The sequence below is a fragment of the Lepidochelys olivacea genome (assembly GCF_965140295.1).
Source record: "Lepidochelys olivacea isolate rLepOli2 genome assembly, chromosome: 3".
NCBI lineage: Eukaryota > Metazoa > Chordata > Testudines > Cheloniidae > Lepidochelys > Lepidochelys olivacea.
This window is the reverse complement of record NC_140413.1, coordinates 55,974,544-55,995,414: the sequence shown is the minus strand read 5'-3', so window position 1 is coordinate 55,995,414 and position 20,871 is coordinate 55,974,544. Positions and strand designations below refer to the sequence as shown.

At 36.6% G+C, this 20,871-nt stretch overlaps 1 protein-coding gene across 1 annotated transcript in view; it reads right to left on the bottom strand.

The window, feature by feature from the left end:
* COL19A1 (collagen type XIX alpha 1 chain) overlaps window positions 1–20,871 on the bottom strand; it is a 320,803-nt gene that overhangs the window by 117,757 nt on the left and 182,175 nt on the right. The window contains exon 17 of the mRNA XM_084624334.1: window positions 4,284–4,337. Within this exon, the coding sequence (XP_084480460.1) occupies window positions 4,284–4,337 (54 nt within the window). The remainder of the gene's footprint in view (window positions 1–4,283; window positions 4,338–20,871) is intronic.

Sequence of the window (20,871 nt, the reverse complement as noted above, 5' to 3'; positions counted from 1 at the left end):
GTTCAAGAGAAATTTCTTGCTGGGACAAAACTGAAAACAGAATAATTTTACACAAAGAAATATACTTTGCCAGCATCTCCTTTTGTATTGTTGATTCCTGCAGATATTTCTGTTAGCAGGTGAACCAGGTACTGCAGGAGAAAGCTGTTACCAGCTTAATTCTGCAATGAAGTTATAATCCTGTGCTTATGACCTCACAGGGTTTTGCTATGATAATGCCTACTTTAGCATCATAAACTGAGCATTTTGAATTCAACAAAAACTGAAGCAGAGGGAGAACGCAGTTAATGAGAGATGGCCTTCCCTTCAACAGAAATGTTTGTTACGCAAGCAAGCAAAAATATGAAATGCATGTGAAAGGTGAACGGTTTTTGGCTTCGGAGTCATAATATTTGGAAACTTCTCAAGTAACAAAGGCATACTGTATTTAACTCTAGAGCCTTAAACAAGTCTCAATCATTTAAAAGGGGGGAAATTAACAAATAAACACTAGAGGGAGCTGCTGTTCTATTTAAGCAGCTTCTTGGCTTTACTGTTTTCAGCATAAATTGTTATGCATTGAAGTGTGACAAGTATGAGCACACAGCTCAGCTGTCTAATACTGAAATAAAGGAACAATACTAAAAAACAGTATCAGGGAGCAAGGACCAAAATCAAGACTTCTGCACCAGGAGTGAATAATACATTTTACAACTACACACTGTTTAATAAACACTTTAAAAATACTCAAAGGGGAAAACAGAATATCATCTGGGGGAGATAAGATGACAAAAATCTTCTTTTATAACCCATTAATAAAAATTCTCACTGACATCAATGGAGGCTAGATTTATCCCAGAGAATACATGAAGCAAAAAAGAAAGACACCTAAAAGGGGATGAGCAGAAAATGTCTCTTTATTGAATACTCCAGCTAAAAAATGTAATGATTTGCCTTTCTGGTACTGACATAATTTTAATCTAGACTGTATAGTAGGTTGTAAGGGAATATAAACTCACTCCAAGTACAGATTTTATAAAAATAATAATACAGAATTTAGGCATTGAACAAATTAGTGAGCCACAGATGAGAGAGTTAGGAGTCACCAGGCTAGATTCACAAGGCGGTGTAAAGAGAGTGTAAACTAGCATAATTTACACCTTCTTCTGGCTCTCCAGATATACAAATAACACTCATTTAGACTAATATGCACATCTCTTATCAGTGTACAATTTATAGTCTGTATACATCATTTCAATTTGGTCCCGCTAGCCTATTACCCTGCACTACTTTCAGAGTGTCTTCTACACCAACCCCCCTAAAGAATTTATCGAGTCTAATCTTCAGTGTTGCTGGCTCAGAACTCTCCTTATTGAAGTTGTTTCCCTTTTAACATTTTAACAGTTGAAAATATTTTCTTACTACCAAATTTAAATGCTCCTATATTAATTTCATATACCCAATACGTGTTTTAGCCGCCTTAAATAATTACATACTTTTATCTTATTCTTTCTGAAGTACTTATGGGTACTTTCTGAAGTACTTATCTCATATCTCCCTTCTCATTTTTCCTATAGAGTCCAGGCTTTACATGCTGAGCTCCCTTAAGCTCTTCATAAATCATAGCTGCTAATCTTCTGATAGCAACCCTAAGCATGTAAGCATGTGTGCTAACTGTGCTGTGCCCTGAACTGTGGAGAGGCAAGCCCAAAAGTAGGGGCAGACAATGTGTCCATGTGAATGAAGCAACTACCTCCATTTATTGTCCAGCATAGGAAGGGCCAATGGAAGAGCAAGATAGCAGACTGATATAGATTGAATTGGAAGAAAAATGACAGAACCAAAAAGGGAAGGAGTGATAGACTGGAAAAGAAAGAAGGAATTTTAAAAAAACACCCTATAGCCTTGTCTATTCACAGAAGTAGTACCTCTTTTGATATTTTAGTACAATCTTTAATGTGGATTTAGTTGTACCAGTATAGTTAAAGTGGTACAATCATCGTATTGTGGATGCAGTTATATGGGTGTATATGTGTTTATATTGGTATTGTCATTCCCATATGGAAGGGGAATAAACTATACCAGTACAGCTAAATCCACATTAGAGATTGTACTATGCTAACTATATATGTAAAACATGATAACCCCACCTAACATGTTATATGGATACAAGAAATGTGGACAGACCAGGCCTAAGACTGACACTAAGGCCTAAGACAAGACTGTTATCTTGATTTTTAAACAGATCATGTTTGGCATTTGTGTTCAATAAGGTTCTACATCACTACTTTATTGTCCCATTAGCCTTGTTTGGATTCCCTCCAGTGTACGATGTCTCTATCTCAAGGAACCACAAACTGTACACAAGACTCCAAGTGAGGCTTCGGTATGGCTGTATGAAGATGAATTAATATCTACTTATTTTTACACACAATGAATGAACACCACCATCTGTTTTTCTTTCTGAAAATATTTTGTAAGAAAAAAATTAAAGAAATTGGCAGTGACAGAATGTGTGATCTTTTGTTTCTTCTTAGATAAGTACAGGGGCCATCTATTCCAATTTACTCACCTACTCCTCACAGCTGTCCTTCACTATGTCCAGCAACATCATTTCTAGAAAGAAGGATTCTGAAATATGGACTGATGGATATCACTTATTCCAGTGAAGGCTGAAAACTGTCAAAATATGGTTTGAAACTGGGAATATTACTAATGTTCAACCAGCAGAAAAATGTGATGATAACAATGACACTTATGTTTAATCCTAACCATTAGGACAGACTAGGGATTCTCAGACTATGGCTCAGATGTACCCTTTGGTTCACAGAGTCCTTCCTGATGAGTCACAGAATGGAACATTATGAAAACTGTGCAGTAGGGCAAGGAGCAGTGGTCCAATGGTGGATTTATATTTTATAGAGTGATCCACAGAGTGAAACAGTTGAAGAACTGCTTGCAGACAGTGAGTTTCACCAGACAAATACACCTTAAGAAAAGAACCTTTCAACTCGTTGACTATAAGTTTACCTTATTAAGAAGTACACACTTAGCTCTTAACACCTTTCATGCATTTGTGTGTGATGGCATTTTTACAATACAGTAAATAGGATATAATGTCACAACTCTTATCAAATCTTATTCTCTCAAAGATCTCATTTGTTACTGCACAGAGAAGCCCTGAAGCAAGCCAAACCCATGCCTGAGCTCAAATTCCAAATCATGTACCTCTAATAAAACCAAAACTCTCAGATATGAGCTAAAACCTTTAGTGCTGCATATTATAAATCCTTTCATATAGTTTTGTATTTCTTAATCTTTTTAATTCTTCTGTAAACTCATTTGATCTACAGTTGAGTGCTCATTCTAGTATTGGGTATAATCCTCCACATCATTCAGTTGGCAAGCTCATCACACAGTCCTTCATCTTTCAAATTACCCCTCTGAGACAGAAATTATCTGATCTTAAATACAGCATCATACATTTGGTAAACTGAATGAATGCACAATATCCGTAGTTAGCATATTCAGCCTGTCCGTCTCTGAACTGTTAGACAGCAGTGTGGGATCTTGTTTTTTCTCTACTGCACTGAGCTTTGTAGCCTCTCTTATTTGGGATCCAATTCTTTACCTTTGTTCAATCAAAAGGCTGGGAATTGTAACTGCCTGATAAAACAGAAACACAAGAGAAAAATCCACTGCCTTCAAAAGAAACAATTGAACAGGAGAAGCAAGCGGGTGAATCGTAATGAAATCTGCCCTTCCAAATTATACATTCCACAAGCATTGCCTTCTTATTTTACTTCTTTTAGCTGTTTCCCTTTGTAAGATGCAAAGAGGTTGGATAAAGTTTAAATGACTATGCTGCCCCTTTCACATCAAAAAATACAGAGAACTACTGACACTGAATGAAGGTGCTGCCTTTCCATCTGCCTGTCTGGGTTTGCCTGTCTGGTGGCATGAAAGAGCTTGCATGTTGATGAAAGAAGAACTTGGGTGGAACTACAGTAAACTAGTAACAGACGAATAAATGCAAAAATGTACCAAGGTCCTGCGAGCTGTAAAATGCAGTTAATCGAGTGCCATTTTTTTTTGTCCAAATGATTTTAATTATTGGAATGCACAATTTTTATAATATGCAAATAAAATGTTTTAAAACCTGAAAAAAAAATTGTGGAGAGAACAAAGATCCATTGTGTTCATTTAAAGCTCTCCTCAGGTAAACTGCTACAAACATGCTAACAAAGTCTACAGCAGTTCTTGACTGAAGGGAGAATGTCCCACTTTCCTTGCTGGTTACTCACCGGAGGTCCTTGTGATCCTGGTTTACCAGGGAGTCCTGGTTTACCTCGCCTTCCCTGGAAACAACAACAACAAAAAACAGACATTCATAAATATTGCATCAGAGGATTGATTTGCAATAAAATAATCGGTGTAAAAGCAAGACTGATTGTACTGTTTACTAACAAAAAGATCAAAAGCTACCTAAAGCAGAAATACCTTGTACTACTTATTGCAGCATCAATAAGAATGTATTGCCTTAGAAAAGTTCTTAATAACTATGGGAAACAATGTATTTGCATCACAATAATTTTTTACTAGTACATTTTTCCAGCTAGGTTTCAAGAGTGAAAGCATATTGATAGGGAAGTAACATATAACAAACCTATCATCTTGACAATGTCCAAATAAATTATATGTTATTTGATTGTTCAATGGTCTAGGATGTAAAACTATAATGCAGCTGTCACCATAAGCCATATAATAATTGTACAGGTTGAAAATAACTAATTGAACATGGCCAGCACCCTATTTCTCAAAGCTGATTTTCAGCTGTGTCACTAGTGAACTGAAATAAGTGTGTCTTACTTATTGATCTCCATTACTTAAGTCATTTGTCACCTACTCAGATTCACAAACAGCTAAACCTCAATTTCAAGAGCTAAGCAGTTACACAGGAATCCAAGACCAGAAGAGAGTGGACTAAAATCTTTGAGCAGTCATATGTCTACTGGTATCATTTCAAAGTTTATGTATTTCACATATGGTCTTGAATTGTTAGGCTAACACACTATTACTTAGCTTATAATCAAAGGTTTCTTTATGGCTGATTGAGAGGAAAACCTTTGTTGATTTAAGTCAAACTGATAACATTTAATTTGAGATATTTTTGAGGTTTTTTTCGCCATAGTCCTATGTTACTCACAAGCTAAGTGTTGTGGCTGAAACTGAAATCACGTCAATGACCCATTAAGATTAATCTCACTTTGATGTGTTATTCTTGTCATGCTTTCAGTGTACACTAAACTCCCTTAGAACCATTAAGATTTATGCTATGAATGTAGAAGGGCAATAGTGTAAATTTTGTATTATTAATCCTTTATATGGAAAGAGTTTAGTTATGTTTCAAGTATTTTTCTCAGTATACATTTAAGAGCTGGAGCCATTGCATTGTAAGCTGTGAATGAGTATTAAGACCAGTAGGAATTACAATAATATTTATCCATAAAACCAAAACTTAACAGTGAATTTTTTTTCTATTTCCAATAGACACTAGCTAACCTCAATATTTTACCTATTTTTAATACAAAACCCAGTAAATCTATATGTTCTAATTATTGGTAACTTTTTATTCTGAAACACAAAGAACCATATGCTGCTTTCTGAAACACATCCACCTTTCAGTGACTTCAGCAAGGTTACTGCAGGCATATAGGAAGGCGGAAAAGGGCTCAGAATTGTTATTTAATTCACTGGAGTTCAAAAACTACGGCCACCAATGCCTTTCCTTGCATTCTGTACATACACCTGCAATAATTTAGCCAAATGCTGCCTCAAAATCAATGGGGATGCATAGGAGAAATTGAGGAAGAAGTTAACCAAACAGAAGTTTTTTAGAGTGTGTACATTCCTGTGTCTTACAAAGGCTATGTCGATTTCTGGAAGGTGAGGGGTGAGAGGGGATACAGCATTTGATTTTCAGAAATGCTCCCTGATTATGTAGTTACTACCTCTGTGTATAAAACATGCATTTGTGCCTGTAAATGCCAATACACAAATACCTAACTAAGGCCTGATCCAAGTCAATGAGAATATTTCTACTGACTTCAATAGACAGACGGCAGGCTCTGAGTGAACAAATGCAGTAATTCTGTTTTTGACACATAGCCTAAAAATTAAATAACTTACAAGCTTAAATATTGATTGTAAAATTTAAATTTGTAGCATTTTTTAGACACAATAACTGCTGACAACTAATGTCAAGTTGCTATGGCAAAAAACACACATTTGTAGCCATAAAACCCACTTTTGCCCCGGATATGGGGTAACTATACATGCAAAAAGGTATAAGTTAACAATTTACAAATGCATCCAATTTATTTGCAAGTACCTGACTTAGCTAGAAAATATTTTATGTGTGTGCACACCATTTTGTGTGGGTACATACAAATGTGTTTTTTTTGCAGGAGCAATATAGGAACATTATTCCGAAAATGTTCAAAAAATTTAAAAATGAAAATCCTTGTAGACACTGAATGATTGTCACAAATTGACATTGCTAGAGTATTACATAACTGAACAGATTATTTAAATACATGATACATGATATATAGAGATGGGCCTGAGAAGCAGCATTTGGATTTGGGTCCAGATCTAAAACTTTCCTCAAATTTCAAAAGTGTTTGGACCTGAAAGTTTTCCTTTGACACTTTACAGAGTGAGGTTGGGGAATTAGTTCCAATCTGGTTCCATACTTCCTGAAAGCTCAGGAGTGTAGGGATCTGTAGTTTTGTTTGGGCTTATCTCTACTTTACAACTGTAAATATAGACTAATGTTTATCATTTTTATTTGAAAAATAGTAATCAAATGTATCCCCAAAGAATGTAATCAGAAATATGATGGCCTAAATACAAAATAACTATATAATGGATCATCTTTTTAAATAGCCTCTCTGAGTTATTAGGACCAACATACTGTCGATTTCTTTAAAGCATGTCCATGTTCCTGTTTGTACGTATTTAGGTTGTATTGAGGATGACTCTTAGAATAGTCTAAACAAAGTATCAAGGAAGTGTTAAAGGAAAAAAGGCAGGGTTTTGATTGATATACACAACTGTGAATGGAGTGTTAATTACATAGGAAAAACAAAATATTCTGGGAGCTAAATTTTTCTTTTTTTTTACATATGAGCCGAAATATAATTTATGATTGATGTTGCAAAATTAAAACAAGAGCAGATGGCAAACCTTTTTAAAATCATTTACATGAAAAAATCAGAAAGAGAAATAGCTGTTTTGGTTCTGTTTTTGCTTTGGCATTCATTAGTCACTGTCCATTGATACCAACAGTACTCTTTCTCCTACTCTATAGTTTATAATTTGTTTAACAGATAATGTTTTATGTCAAGTGTACAAGAGTTTATATGACTACAAGAACATATGCGGTACAGTTAGGGTGACCAGACAGCAAATGTGAAAAATCGAGATGGGGGATAATAGTAGCCTATGTAAGAAAAAGACCCAAAAATCAGGACTGTCCCTATAAAATCGGAACATCTGGTCACCATAGGTACATTCAACATTAAAGGACCAAAAGGAGATGAAAATAATAATATGAGGGGAAATATTCTAGGAATGCAAGGTTTATGTTTGTCAAGTGCTTGTTTCCAAATATTCATTGTTTTCTATTTCCTTTTATAACTGATATTTTTAAATGAGTTTTCTTTACAGAATTCATAAAAGTGAACACATAAGTTCATAAATGTGATAATTTTTAAACAAATTGGGTTTTTTAATAATAAACAATGTGCAATAAAAACCAGTGAATTTTATCACTACTCTCAGCTCAGAAGAACTATAAACATAGAGAGCCTTTCTTTTAAGACCACTAAAAAAAAAAGGCAATAATATGAAGTCACTTGCAATGTACTCACACCACTGCTTTACAAAAATACTTTCAGAATTTATTTCTGAAATGAAGAAGTAGCCATTCCTGGTGGCATATAAATCAGTCTCCCGCTGTCTCCCCAACAGATGCAAGAATCACAGAATCATAGAATATCAGGGTTGGAAGGGACCACAGGAGGTCATCTAGTCCAACCCATGCTCACAGGAGGACCGATCCCCGACTAAATCATCCCAGCCAGGGCTTTGTCAAGCCTGACCTTAAAAACTTCTAGGGAAGGAGATTCCACCACCTCCCTAGGTAACGCATTCCAGAGTTTCACCACCCTCGTAGTGAAAAAGTTTTTCCTAATATCCAACCTAAATCTCCCCCACTGCAACTTGAGACCATTACTCCTTGTTCTGTCATCTGCTACCACTGAGAACAGTCTAGAGCCATCCTCTTTGGAACCCCCTTTCAGGTAGTTGAAAGCAGCTGTCAAATCCCCCCTCATTCTTCTCTTCTGAAGACTAAACATCCCCAGTTCCCTCAGCCTCCCTCAGACTTTTCTTAAAATTGTTATGTTATAATGATCTATAATTGTTGTTTAAATCCTTCTGTGACCATCTTATAGCCTAAACAAGAATGTACTGAATGGAAAATCATTTCAATATTTGGGGGGAAAGAATAATTATAAATAGATAGCTCTTGTCTTGATTTAGGATACTTTTAAGAAATAAATTACGAACTTTTCCCCAAGCTCTGGGGCAAGTCTTTTCCCCAGGATCAGACCAGAAACAGATAGTGACTCAACCATAATCTGCTTCCCAGTCCCTCTTTCACTCCAGAAGGGAGAAGCAAAGAACCCCTTGTGTGCTGTCTTGCTCACTGGGTGGGTGGGAGTGCCAAGACCCTATACACTCCTTACCTACCCACAAGGAATTAGCAGCCAGATGGAAGCTTTTCTCCTCCCTGCAGTGCTGGTCACAATGCAGATTGTTGGCACAAGGGAGCAAAAGGTTGCTTTTTGCCCCATAACTTCCCTGCTTGGGAGCACCAGACAGACTCTATCTTGGCTCACAATAAAAAGTTGCTTACCACAACACTCGATATACCCATCATTATTGTCATAAATATAAAGGGAAGGGTAACAACCTTCCTGTATACAGTAGTATAAAATCCCTCCTGGCCAGAGGCACAATATCCTTTTTCCTGTAAAGGGTTAAGAAGCTCAGGTAACCTGCCTGGCACCTGACCAAAAGGACCAATAAATGGACAAGATACTTTCATATCTAGGGGGGTGGAGAAAGGCTTTTGTCTGTTCTGTGTGCTTGCCGGAGAGAAATCAAGAATGCAAACAATCCAACTCCATTAGAATTAGTAAGTACTAGCAGGGAAATGCGTTAGTTTACTTTTTGTTTTGGCTTGTGATTTTCTCTGTGTTGAGAGGAAGGTATGCCTAGTTTTCTTTATGTAACTTTAAAGTTTTTGCCCAGAGGGAAATCCCCTGTGTTTTAAATCTGATTGCCCTGTGAGATTAGCTTCCCTTCTAATTTTACCGAGGTGCTTCTTTTACCTTTTTTCTTTCTAATAAAGTTATGTTTCTTTTAAGAGCCTGACTGATTTCTCTATTGTCCTAAGACCCAGGGGTTTGGGTCTGTGATCACTTTGTAACCAATTGGTTAGGATATTATTCTCAAGCCTCCCCAGGAAAGGGGGAGTAAGGGCTGGGGGGATATTTTGGGGGAATAGGAACTCCAAGTGGTCCTTTCCCTGATTCTTTGTTAAATCACTTGGTGGTGGCAGCGTACCCTCCAAGGGCAAAAAGTTTGTGCCTTGGGGAAGTTTTACCCTAAGCTGGTAGAAATAAGCTTAGGGGGTCTTTCATGTGGGTCCCCACATCTGTTTCCTAGAGTTCAGAGTGAGGAGGGAACCCTGACAATTATCTAGCAAATGTTACATTTAGAGTGAAATTCATGATTTTCACCCAGTAGTTAAACTCACAAGAGTGTAAATATCTGGATTATGGAACTGCTCATATGAGAAATTAAGAAAAATACTCAAATCACCATAAACTTGCTTTTCCTAACTAAAACAAAATCAATATTCTGTAAGCTAAATTGGAAGAAAGGAAGGCATGACACTAACTGACTATATACCACTATCCAGATCAATCTCCATTAAATAATATAAAATAATTCACAAAGAATTGTAACTGAAATTATTGCTGGCATGTTGTTGGTACTGGCATCTATTTTTGTTAGTAATCAGTGTAGTGAACATTATCTATGAAGTAACTATGTAAAGTTTACATCCATACCTCCCTTTACTCATGGAATGCCTTCCCTGGAATAATTAGCATTTCACTTCTTCTCCAAGTGAAGACCCACTTTTGTCGCCAATAAAACAGCCAACTAGTGATTAGTAGGTCACAGGCAAAATTAAAAAAAACAAACAAAAAACCAACCAACCAGCAAGTTATATGCTTCAGAACTCTCAAGTTGTGCACACAGCTAGAGTATGTACCCCTGTGAACTTATTTTACTTTTGAGTTTGTTCCTCTAGCTTGTCAAAGCTGTCAAGTTTTGTCTTAAATCAGAATGTAAACTCTTCAGAGCAGGGATTGTGCGTGTCTTTCCATGTGTTTGTACAGTGCCCAACATGACTAGGCTCAAATTCTGATTGGGGCCTTTAGGCACTACTGCAATACTAGTACATACTAAAAACATTAATCTCTACTGTATCATAATATAATCTATTCAACTTTAAGAACAGAATTCTTCAGGAGAAATACAAGTAACGTTAGTGTCTAGAATAAGATGCAGGATTATTAAATATTTTAAGATATAAACAAGTAGCTTTATGCAGGGAATCCTACATGGCTCATGAAAGAATTAATAATTTAATGATCCCATACTCAAGTATGAGGGGGGAAATGTACTTGAAACATGTCAGGATGAATTTTCAAGGGAAAGGGCTAATTAGCAGCGTATGAAGCATATGTCATCACATTTTGAAAACAAGAACTAGTCCCTGTGGAGAGAGTAGGCAGTTGGGTTTTAAAGACTCAACTTCTCTAGCTAATAGATATGATTAATGAGCAATATGTCAGCTGGCTGGCCTAGCTAAAGTAAGGCACCTTAAAAAAAAACCTTTGTAAGTATACAATTTTTTAGAAAGAGATTGCGCGTAAAGCCAAATTCAACATATAAGAGGATAAGAATGACCATACCGCATCAGACTAATGGTCCATCTAGCCCAGTATCCTGTCTTTGACAGTGGCCAGTGTTTTATGCTTCTGGCAGTTGGAGGTTTAGGGACACACATAGCATGAGTTTGCATCCCTGACCATCTTGCCTAATACCCAATGATGGACCGATCCTCTATGAATTTATCTAATTCTTTTTTAAACTCATTTATACCTTTTGCCTTCAAATCCCATAGCAATGAGTTCCACAGGTTGACTGCATTGTGTGAAGTAATACTTTCTTTTGTTTGTTTTAAAAAATGCTGCCTATTAATTTTGTTGGGTGATCCCTGGTTCATGGGTTATGTGAAGGAGTAAATAACATTTCCCTATTCATATTCTCCACACCATTCATGATTTTTAGACTTCTGTCATATCCCCCAGTCATCTCTTTTCTAAAATGCACAATCCCAGTCTTTGTAATCTCTCCTTCAATGGAAGCTGTTCCATCCCCCTAATAATTTTTGTTGCTCTTCTCTGCACCTTTCCCAATTCTAATGCACTTTTTTTGAGATGGGGTGACCAAAACTCCATGTAGTATTTAAAGGATGAGCAAACCACAGATTTACATAGTGGCATTATGATATTTTCTATTTTATTATCCCTTTCCTAATGGTTCCTAACATTCTGTTAGCTTTTTTAACTGCTGCACCACACTGAACAGATGTTTTAAGAGAACTATCCATGAAGACTCCAAGATCTCTTTCTTGAGTGATACATATGGGGGATTATGTTTTCCAAGTTTGCATTACTTTGCACGTATCTACACTGAAGTACGTGTGCCACTTTGATGCCCAGTCACCAGGTTTTCTAGTGGGGTTCCAGAGGGATCGGCACTAGGCCCAGTGCAATTCAACATTTACATCAGCCCTGTGGAAGAACAACATGGGAGAGGGGTGGTCAACATGCTTCCATACGACAGAATATTTATTCTTTCAATTTGTTTTTTAATACACCTAGAAATTACATTAACAAAAACTACTTTAAAAGAATATTCAGGTAGCAAAGTCAAGCATTCAGAAGTTAGGAACTGGCTGAATTAAGGCTGCTTGTGCAACCTTAATTCAGCCCCTTTGCACATATGCATTTGTCAAGGCTGATTCCCCACTCTGGCACTTCGAGTGCAGAAGGTGGGGGCCTGCAAGGATTCTAAAAATTAATACTGGTCACTCCAGGCTGGTATTAAACTCCCAAGGTCACAGCTTCTCTCTGACCTTGGATGGGTAGATGCTGTCACCACCCAAATGCAAAACCCCTTGGAGCCCAGGAAGGCTGACTTGGGAATTCCTTCCTGTGGGATACCCTCAAGCCCTTTCACCCCTCCTCTGGGGAAGAGCTGAGAAAGAAAAACAAAGGAAATCAGCTGTTGCCACCAGATAATTAAACAACATTCACAAACCTCTTAGGACACAAAAAACCCAATCCTGTCCTTAAAAAAGGTAAATTTTATTAAAAAAACAAACAAACAAACAAAAAGAAAATACATCTGGAACTTAGGTTTTTTGCTAGATCTTAAAAAAAAATAATTACAAAAATTAAGCATCAAGATAGCTCTCTTGAGGTTCAGCTTAAAGGTTACAAGCAAAACAAAAGCATCTGGGGTTCGCGCAGAGGAATCCACAAGCCAATAAGAAATAAAAGAAATAACCCTAATCGTGTCTTTCTAGACATTCCCTGACTTACTTACATATCTGGGGTTTGAGGTATGATTTGATGCTTTTTTCATACCTGGTTTTAAAGCTTTTTACTGCATAGCTCCAGCCCTGCCCAGCTCTGTCCCCTCTCTCTGGAGAACAACAAACAGACATAGGGAAAGTTTTTTCCCAATTTAAAAAAGTTCTAGTCCTCCCATTGGCTCTTTTGGTCAGGTGCCCACTCCCTTTCTTTTACCTATGGGCTTTTTTAATCCTTTACAGGTAAAGCAAGTAGAGAATAGCTCCTAACAGGGATTTTGTAGCGAACCGGCTGGCTGGGTGTCATGGAAGAACCACATGGGGAAGGGGTGGTCAATGCGCTTCCACAGGATAGAATGTTTGTTCTTTCCATTTGTTTTTTAATACACCTAGAAATTACACTAATAAAACTACTTTAAAAGAATATTCAAGTAGCAAAGTCAAGCATTTAAAAGTTAGGAACTGGCTGAATTAAGGCTGCTTGTTCTTAAGATGTTCTTTTCTGTGATGATGGGTAAGATTATTACAATGCATATACACCAATCAGTCTACATGATCAATTTTAATTGTATTTCCTAGCTTGCAAGTGATTGACTTTGCAACCTTAACATTCTTTTAACAGTTTTTGTTTTGTTTTTGTTTTTTTGTTTTTTGCATGCAATTTAAATTGTAAGCTCTTCAGGAATAGGACTGTCTCTTATTAGTATATGGACGGAACATATCATGATGGTGCCCCAATTTCACTTGGAGCCTTGAGGCAAGTTGGTATGCTCATCTTCACCTTTGGAATGTCACCTCTCTGAAGCCTTTGAAATTAACCTCTCTCCCTAACAAACTTTGGTGCCTCCTCATTTCTTGTATCCTTGAAGTCTTCAGAAAGGCCCGCTCCATTTTCCAGTGTTTTCAGGATGGGAAAAGGTGACAGGCCTGCTCCCCATTTAGTGTCTTCAGGTGCTTTAATTTTCTCCCCCTGCAAACTTCTCTATTTCTCCTCCCCTTCAGTTCTGAATCATTCCTCTCTTTTCCTCCTCTAAAACATCTTACCCCATCTTTTAAAGTTTTTGCTCTCAAGTTCTCTCTCTCTTTCTGCCTCCATTTGAGATTTTTTCCCTCATCCTCTTTCCCTCATCATGGAGAATCTGTCTCTATTCCATATCTCATGCATGTGTATTGTTACAACTTTACTAATCTTTACCTCTGCTCCAGTTTCTTCTCTCAACACTAACTCACTTCTCAGAGCAATTGTGCTGACATGCAAAGCAGCAGGAGGTCAAAGGAGGAGTGGAGCAAAGATTGAAGGTAAATGGAGTGGTTAAGCTGTTGATCCTCCTGCTCTAGCAGCAGGCAGCATAGTAGGCCACAGAAGGAGAAAAGCTGCATGGAGTTCTTACCAACGTAGGGTGGAAGGGACAGGTTGTCAAAAATGAGACACATTTGATTTCCTGCTTAAAGTTAAAATACTGGGGCTGTTGTCCACTGTAAAACACCTTCAAATTCTAGAGAGGTCAGTGAAGAAAGGCTTCAAAAGAGAACTACATCTTAAAGAAAAATGTGAAGGAAGAATTTTGCTTGGTACACAAGAATTACCTCTCTCTTACTTGATATCACAACAGAATAATTCCATACCCCAAAAAGCCACTCCATTTACCTTCAAGCAGTCTGCTTGCTCCTCCCAGCTCTGCAGCAGCGAGACTCAAAAAGCACCAGTGAGACCTGTTGCCACTTTGTCTCAGTCTGGAGTTGAGAGCTACCCTATACTGAACCCAAACAGAATGGTGCCCCCTTATGCTAGGCACTGTATAAACAAACACATAGAAGGTGATGGAAAGGTATACAATAAAAATGTGTACATTAAAGCTGTAGGGGAACTTGACTTTGTTAGGAAAGCAAGAATTATTATAAAAGCACAGCTCAGAATATAATACATAGCCCAACCTGGGACTCCTGAATGACAGTATCTCCTCATTATTATCTGTGCTGATATCCCATAATAAAATTTCAGTGTAGAGAAAGTCACCCAGTATTGCTTTTCTAAGAGAAACCTCTCCCTACTGTTTTAAGAAGTTGTAGGTTACTTAAAAAATATAAACCAGAAAGCAATAACTGTCTGCAGGATTTGAAAAAAGTTCATGGAATTTTTTTATTATTTATTTTTGTAATTCGTTCTAGAAAATGTCCCTGATTATTGAAAATGATCTGACAAAGAAAGAAAGAAAATATACTGCTTGTTTTGAGCAAGGAAATCCATTACAAGGTCATTATATTTGAAATTGAATACAAGTATTAAAGAGGGAAAAGAGGCTAAATTTGGAGAATACAATTAAGTATGTTATGAGTTTTTAGAAAAATGAAAAACTTGTTCCTGCAAAAACACTGTGATGATTTCACCTTTTTGTTCTTTGGTTTGATTTATTGTCTACTGTATGGTAGGCTTTCTTACAAAACTACATTAGACATGCTTAAATTACATGCTTCTCAAAAATAAATGGAACTGTGCACCTCTTTTCATTTCACAATTAGTAGCATAATTTCTTCAGAATTAGTAATGCTTCGTATCTTCACTTTTTTAGTTCGAGGTTTAGTTTCTATGGCAACCTCTGCATACTCAAAGAAATTCATCATGTTCAAATCATCAGGTACCAAAAAATGTAATAAAAGTAGGGAGCTGATACTATATGACAATTTACACACTAAGGCGGGGTAACTGGGTAACTTTTTTTTAAGTGATAAAGTTCGGTGGATGACTAGAAGCATCTCTCTTAGCATGCCGAGTTGGATTTTTTTATAAGCATATTCAATTAGCATCTTTCAGACATTTCATACAATTCTAGAAAATAAATGACAGAAGTTAAAGAATGTGAACCAACATATAAAGATGTGAAGAGTGCCAATAGCAATAAACATAAAAACAGTTTGTTTGGGGGAAGATGGTATATTGTCATCAGTTGCTTTATACCTATGATAACATGCTTCCCTGGAGTTTAGTATGCAATTTTGGTTGAACAGTTTTCAGAACAAAAATAAATTAAATCAGGTAAGTCACTAGTAAGTAAAGAGCTTTGCAAAAAGAAATCCTGTTTTTCAGTTATGAAGATGACAAAGAAAAGTAGCAATTAGTGCTGAATACTGCTTATTTCCCCAAAGGCTTTTCTTACCCTTGCTTTAACGCCTTTATAATCTGTTTCTACTGTGCCTATCATCATGGTATCACTTGCCTTTTTAGTTAGGGTGACCAGATGTCCTGATTTTATAGGGATAGTCCCGATATTTGAGGCTTTGTCTTATATAGGTGACAATTACCCCCCATCCCCGTCCCGATTTTTCACCCTTGCTATTTGGTCACCCTATTTTTAGTTGATGTTATGGGCTGGAAGGGTATTAAATATATTATATGTATATATAATGAGAGATACCTCCATCACCCATCGTACAATGAAAGTGAGGAATAGGATAATGTGGGGTACCGGGGAGAAGAAGAGTGAGAGAGAGGGAGGGAAAATCAAAGGGAGAGAATGTATGTCTTGGAAAGAAAGTGATAAATGATGGATATGATATAAATGAGGAGAGAAATTAGTCAATAAACGGAAGAAAGAAAATATGTGACTGAAGGAGCAAATGGAATGAGAGACTAGGCTCATAGGTTTTTAACTTGAATTCTGGCAGTAATTCATTCTTCTCATAGGAAAAAAGAATTAGAGGAAATACTGGTTAAGATCAGCAAGTTGAACTACAGCATGTCAAAACTAAATGAAAAAAGATATTAGCCGAGGTTTGTAAAATTGAGTGTAATTGACTCAGAAGATTTGCACAACAAAAGGATCTATTCAACAAGCATGGTCTGTGCTTCAAGTTTGTAACACAACTTGAAACTTGGCCCCACAGCATGTGCTCTTCTCAGTCCAATTCCTGGGAGATGCTCACCACCTGAAATTCTCACTGATTTCAATGGAACGCAATGCTCAGTATCATTTAGGATTGGACCTCTAAAACCATTCTGATCCTTTAGTGATGCCATCCTATTTTCTTTTTCTATATTTTGCCCTATGTAAAGAACACGTTTCCCAAATCTTATTTCAAACTATTCCCCACACTTCATTCTAAATCCCTCCAAAAAACCCCTCAATTCTCCTGTATCACCAAAAGGGAATTTTAAAAATCCACAAAAACATCCACCTAATTTAATTAAACCATAAATAGATGTAAATGCTTTCCTGCAGAACTACATGATATTACTCCCACTCTGATCACACCCCTTTTTGTGTGTTTATGAACTGTCAATTGAAGAGACTCTTTCTACTGTGCAGAAGAGACTCTTTCTGTGCAATGCCTAGCATACTTTGATAATATGGTAGTATATATGATATATATGACAATAACAACAATTATTAATTCTAATTTTGCTGTACTGAGCCTTCAGCTATCCTTTTCTTAACAAACATGTGCTGTTTGCATATTTTGAGAACATATATAAGGCTCAAAAATATGGTTGGGGCACAAATAAAGGACTAAATTGTAGCATGATTTACTATATGAACATCCACCTCCCACTGACTTAAAACAAACACTTATTTCCAAGGCCAGAATTTTTTGTAATTATTGAAATTGCAACTACGGCGCTAATAATGAATGAATGTTGTTGGTAATCTACTTTACAGCCAGGGAAAAAAATCTTGCTGCCCACTTGAAAAGTATAATTTATTACTCCTATAATACATTCACATTAACTGCCAGTGTTCAGCATCTCTATAAACATAAGCCCTGTAATTCAACAGGAAAAAGAACAAGAAAATGGCTCCATTTAATCAAAGCTCAGAAATTAAACTAATATTAATCTACAAGTGGCATCTCCCCTACGTAGATACTGTTTCTACTGCCACATTGATTACTTAATAAGATTCTGATGTGGATACAATCCGTGATCATTAAGAGCAGAGTGGTGGTCGTGTCACTTTTTCTTTGGGCTAAATTATGGAGCCACCATGAGCTTGAACCCAAGCATCTGAATGTAGTTTTGAGGACCCAGAAGCAGACCAAGCACAAAATTGTTACACTCCAAATCACAATTTGGTTCCTAATTTTCTCGTCCTCTGGGAGTTGTTACAGGCTTAAGGAGGGTTTAAATAAAGAGAGTTTTTTTGTTTTAAGAAAAGATGATACAGCATGGGGGTCAGATGGGATTCTCTAATGCTTCAAAGGTCTAGTCAAGGAATTTCAGGGTTTCACCTTCCTCATTCTGTACAATCTCATTAAATAGATCCCACTTTTCTTCTTGGTTTCTGAAGTATTTTTTCACTCTTTGGAAGATCTGGAAATATAGCTCCTCCTAACATTATGGCCAGTGCTGTTTTAGGAAGTATCCAGAAAAGGGTCCTTGAACTCAAGGCATTTCATACATTCCCCAACAAGCATCTTTACTGGCTTGCTTGTTCTCCAGATATTTAGGAAACAAGAGACCTGAAATTGCTCAGAGACTTCAGGAGCAAGAGTTGAGAGATACTTCCAGTCTTAATTTGATCATACAGCAAAGTAATACACTACTGTCAAGCCACAACCCAGTGCAGGATCTATATTTATAACTTGTATATTCACATGTTTGGGCTCAAGTGATACTACAAAACTGCATCTATAATTTATCTTTTTGACATTGCAGTTAACAAATGATTTTAAATAATTTATTGATTTCCCCTTGCTCTTCATATAAATAACTTGTAGTCATTATTTGTTTCAGCGATATTGTGATCTTGTGTTAATAAACAATGATTACAGATATGTCAAGAAGCATTTTAAGACTCACATAAGTGGGATAAAACTAAAATTGCACATAGCTGGTAAAGTCTAAGGGCTTTATTTTTACTTGTGTATCATTCTTACTGCACATGCATGTAAAATTTTTAATGCAGACATTTTACGAGGGTGAAAAGATGTCTACTAATCATATTTCAATTTTAACAATAATGCATTTGTGTGTATCTACAGCAAGAAAGATCTCCTATTTTACCAACAACATATATAGCCATGGAGACATATCTCCCATACTTTTTACATTTATAACCTTGGGGGGAAGGGCAAAAACAATGCATCCTCACTGCAGTGGAAAGAAAAATGTCACTTGTTCTTCTACCATATAGAATAATAGAAAAAGATTGTTTAATTGACATAGTAGATGAGTACCTAAAGGATACAGGGGGGAAGTGAGGGAGCAAAGTGTACATAAAGAATTCAGTAGAAAAAGTAATATTTGTTTTATGAACTAAAAATGGAGGCTTTAGAAAATCAGTTTTGCTTCAAACGCTCCAGCATCACTGTTTTACTGAATAAAATCAAAGACTGAAACCCAATGAGCTAAATTCTGCTCTTATCTACAGATTTGTAAATCCAGAGTAACTCCATTTAAATTAATATAGTTACTCCAAATTTACACCTGTGTAACGGAGAACATAATTTGACCTATACACTTGTGTGTGTCTGGAGGAGAAGCTGAGAGTATCTATGTGTAAATATAAATATCAAGGAAGTACCTTTCTACAGACAGGTTATAAAAAAAGTTTACTAAGAAAAAATCCACAGAAAAGAGAAGTGAAGGCACCCAGGATTCTACTCAGAACAGACCTACAGAAACAAGAAAAGTGTTGCCTACAACGTAGAGCAAGGAGGAGCAACTTCAAAGGAAAATTATTTTTATCTTTCCAGAAGATTTGAGCTCCTAACTGAAGCATGGAGAAAGGAGTCAACACCAATCAAGAAAGAGTTTATTAATCCAAGTGTGCAGAACTCAATTTTGTTTCTCACCCCACTGTAAGTAATTTACAAGAACTGTCTCATACATTTTCTGGGACACTGACTCAGTGCCTTCTTGATAAATAATTTTCAGCACAGAGTGGTAGAGTCAGCTATAGAAGAATTCAGCACATAAATAAACTATATGCATACTCAGAGAATCAGTATTTGTTCATAGTTCAGGTAAATTGAGCTTTGCAATCTTAGATGATATCAAAATTTTCACCATGAAAGCAATATCAAATACATGGTTCAATTTTTATGCAAAATATGAGTTATCCCTCTTTTTCCCCCTTTCCTCTCTCTTCATCCCATGAAATTGTTACACTGATGAGATTGTTATAGGAATACTATGTCCACAATTGTTATGTCCACAATTCAAGAAGGATGTTCAAAAATCAGAGAGGTTTCAGAGAAGAGCCATGAAAATGATTAAAGGACTAGACAACATGTTTTATAGTCATAGACTCAAGGAGCTCAATCTATTTAGCTTAAGAGAAAGAAGGTGAAGGGGTGACTTGATCCCAGTCTATAAGTGAACAAAAATTTGATCCTTTGGCTCTTCATTCTAACAGACAAAGGTAGAACAAGATCCAATGGTTGAAAACTGAAGTTAGACAAATTCAGACTTGAAATAAGGCATACATTTTTAAAAGTGAGCGTAATTAACTTTTGAAACAATTTACCAAGGATTGTGATGGATTCTCCATCACTGGCAATTCTTAAATCAAGATTGGATGTTTTTCTAAAAGATATGTTCTAGTTCAAAGAATTATTTTAGGGAAGTTCTATGGCCTATGTGGGGTCCAATTAACACAACATTTCCTTCCACTTTTATTGCAAACCGCTATATCTAATATGGTTCCTGATTTGTAGAAGGAATGAGCACTCACAACTGCAACTGATGTCACTGGGAGTTGTGCTTTGAACATGTAAAGTGGCATACAAATACTAAAATAACAAAACAAAAAACGAACAAAGAACTCAGGCCTCTGGTGTCTCAAGTTGGGCAGCCAAAGTCAGTGAATACGTTTGACAATTTTGGCTTTAAGCTATCTGTGCTGCAGTACCTATGCGTAAAATGCAAAAATACTATTTAACCTAGCAGGTCGTTATGAAGATCAAACATTAATGTTCATGAAGCACTCTTAGGTCTTGTCTACACTACAGAGTTTTGTTGATGCAAGTTACACCGACCATCAAAAACTGGTAAAATTATGATCGCTTGTGGGAAGGCAGAGTGAGTCACAGTGCATCATGGGTGCAGGCTCAACATCCCATGATCCAGATTTTTTCCATCCCATCATTCC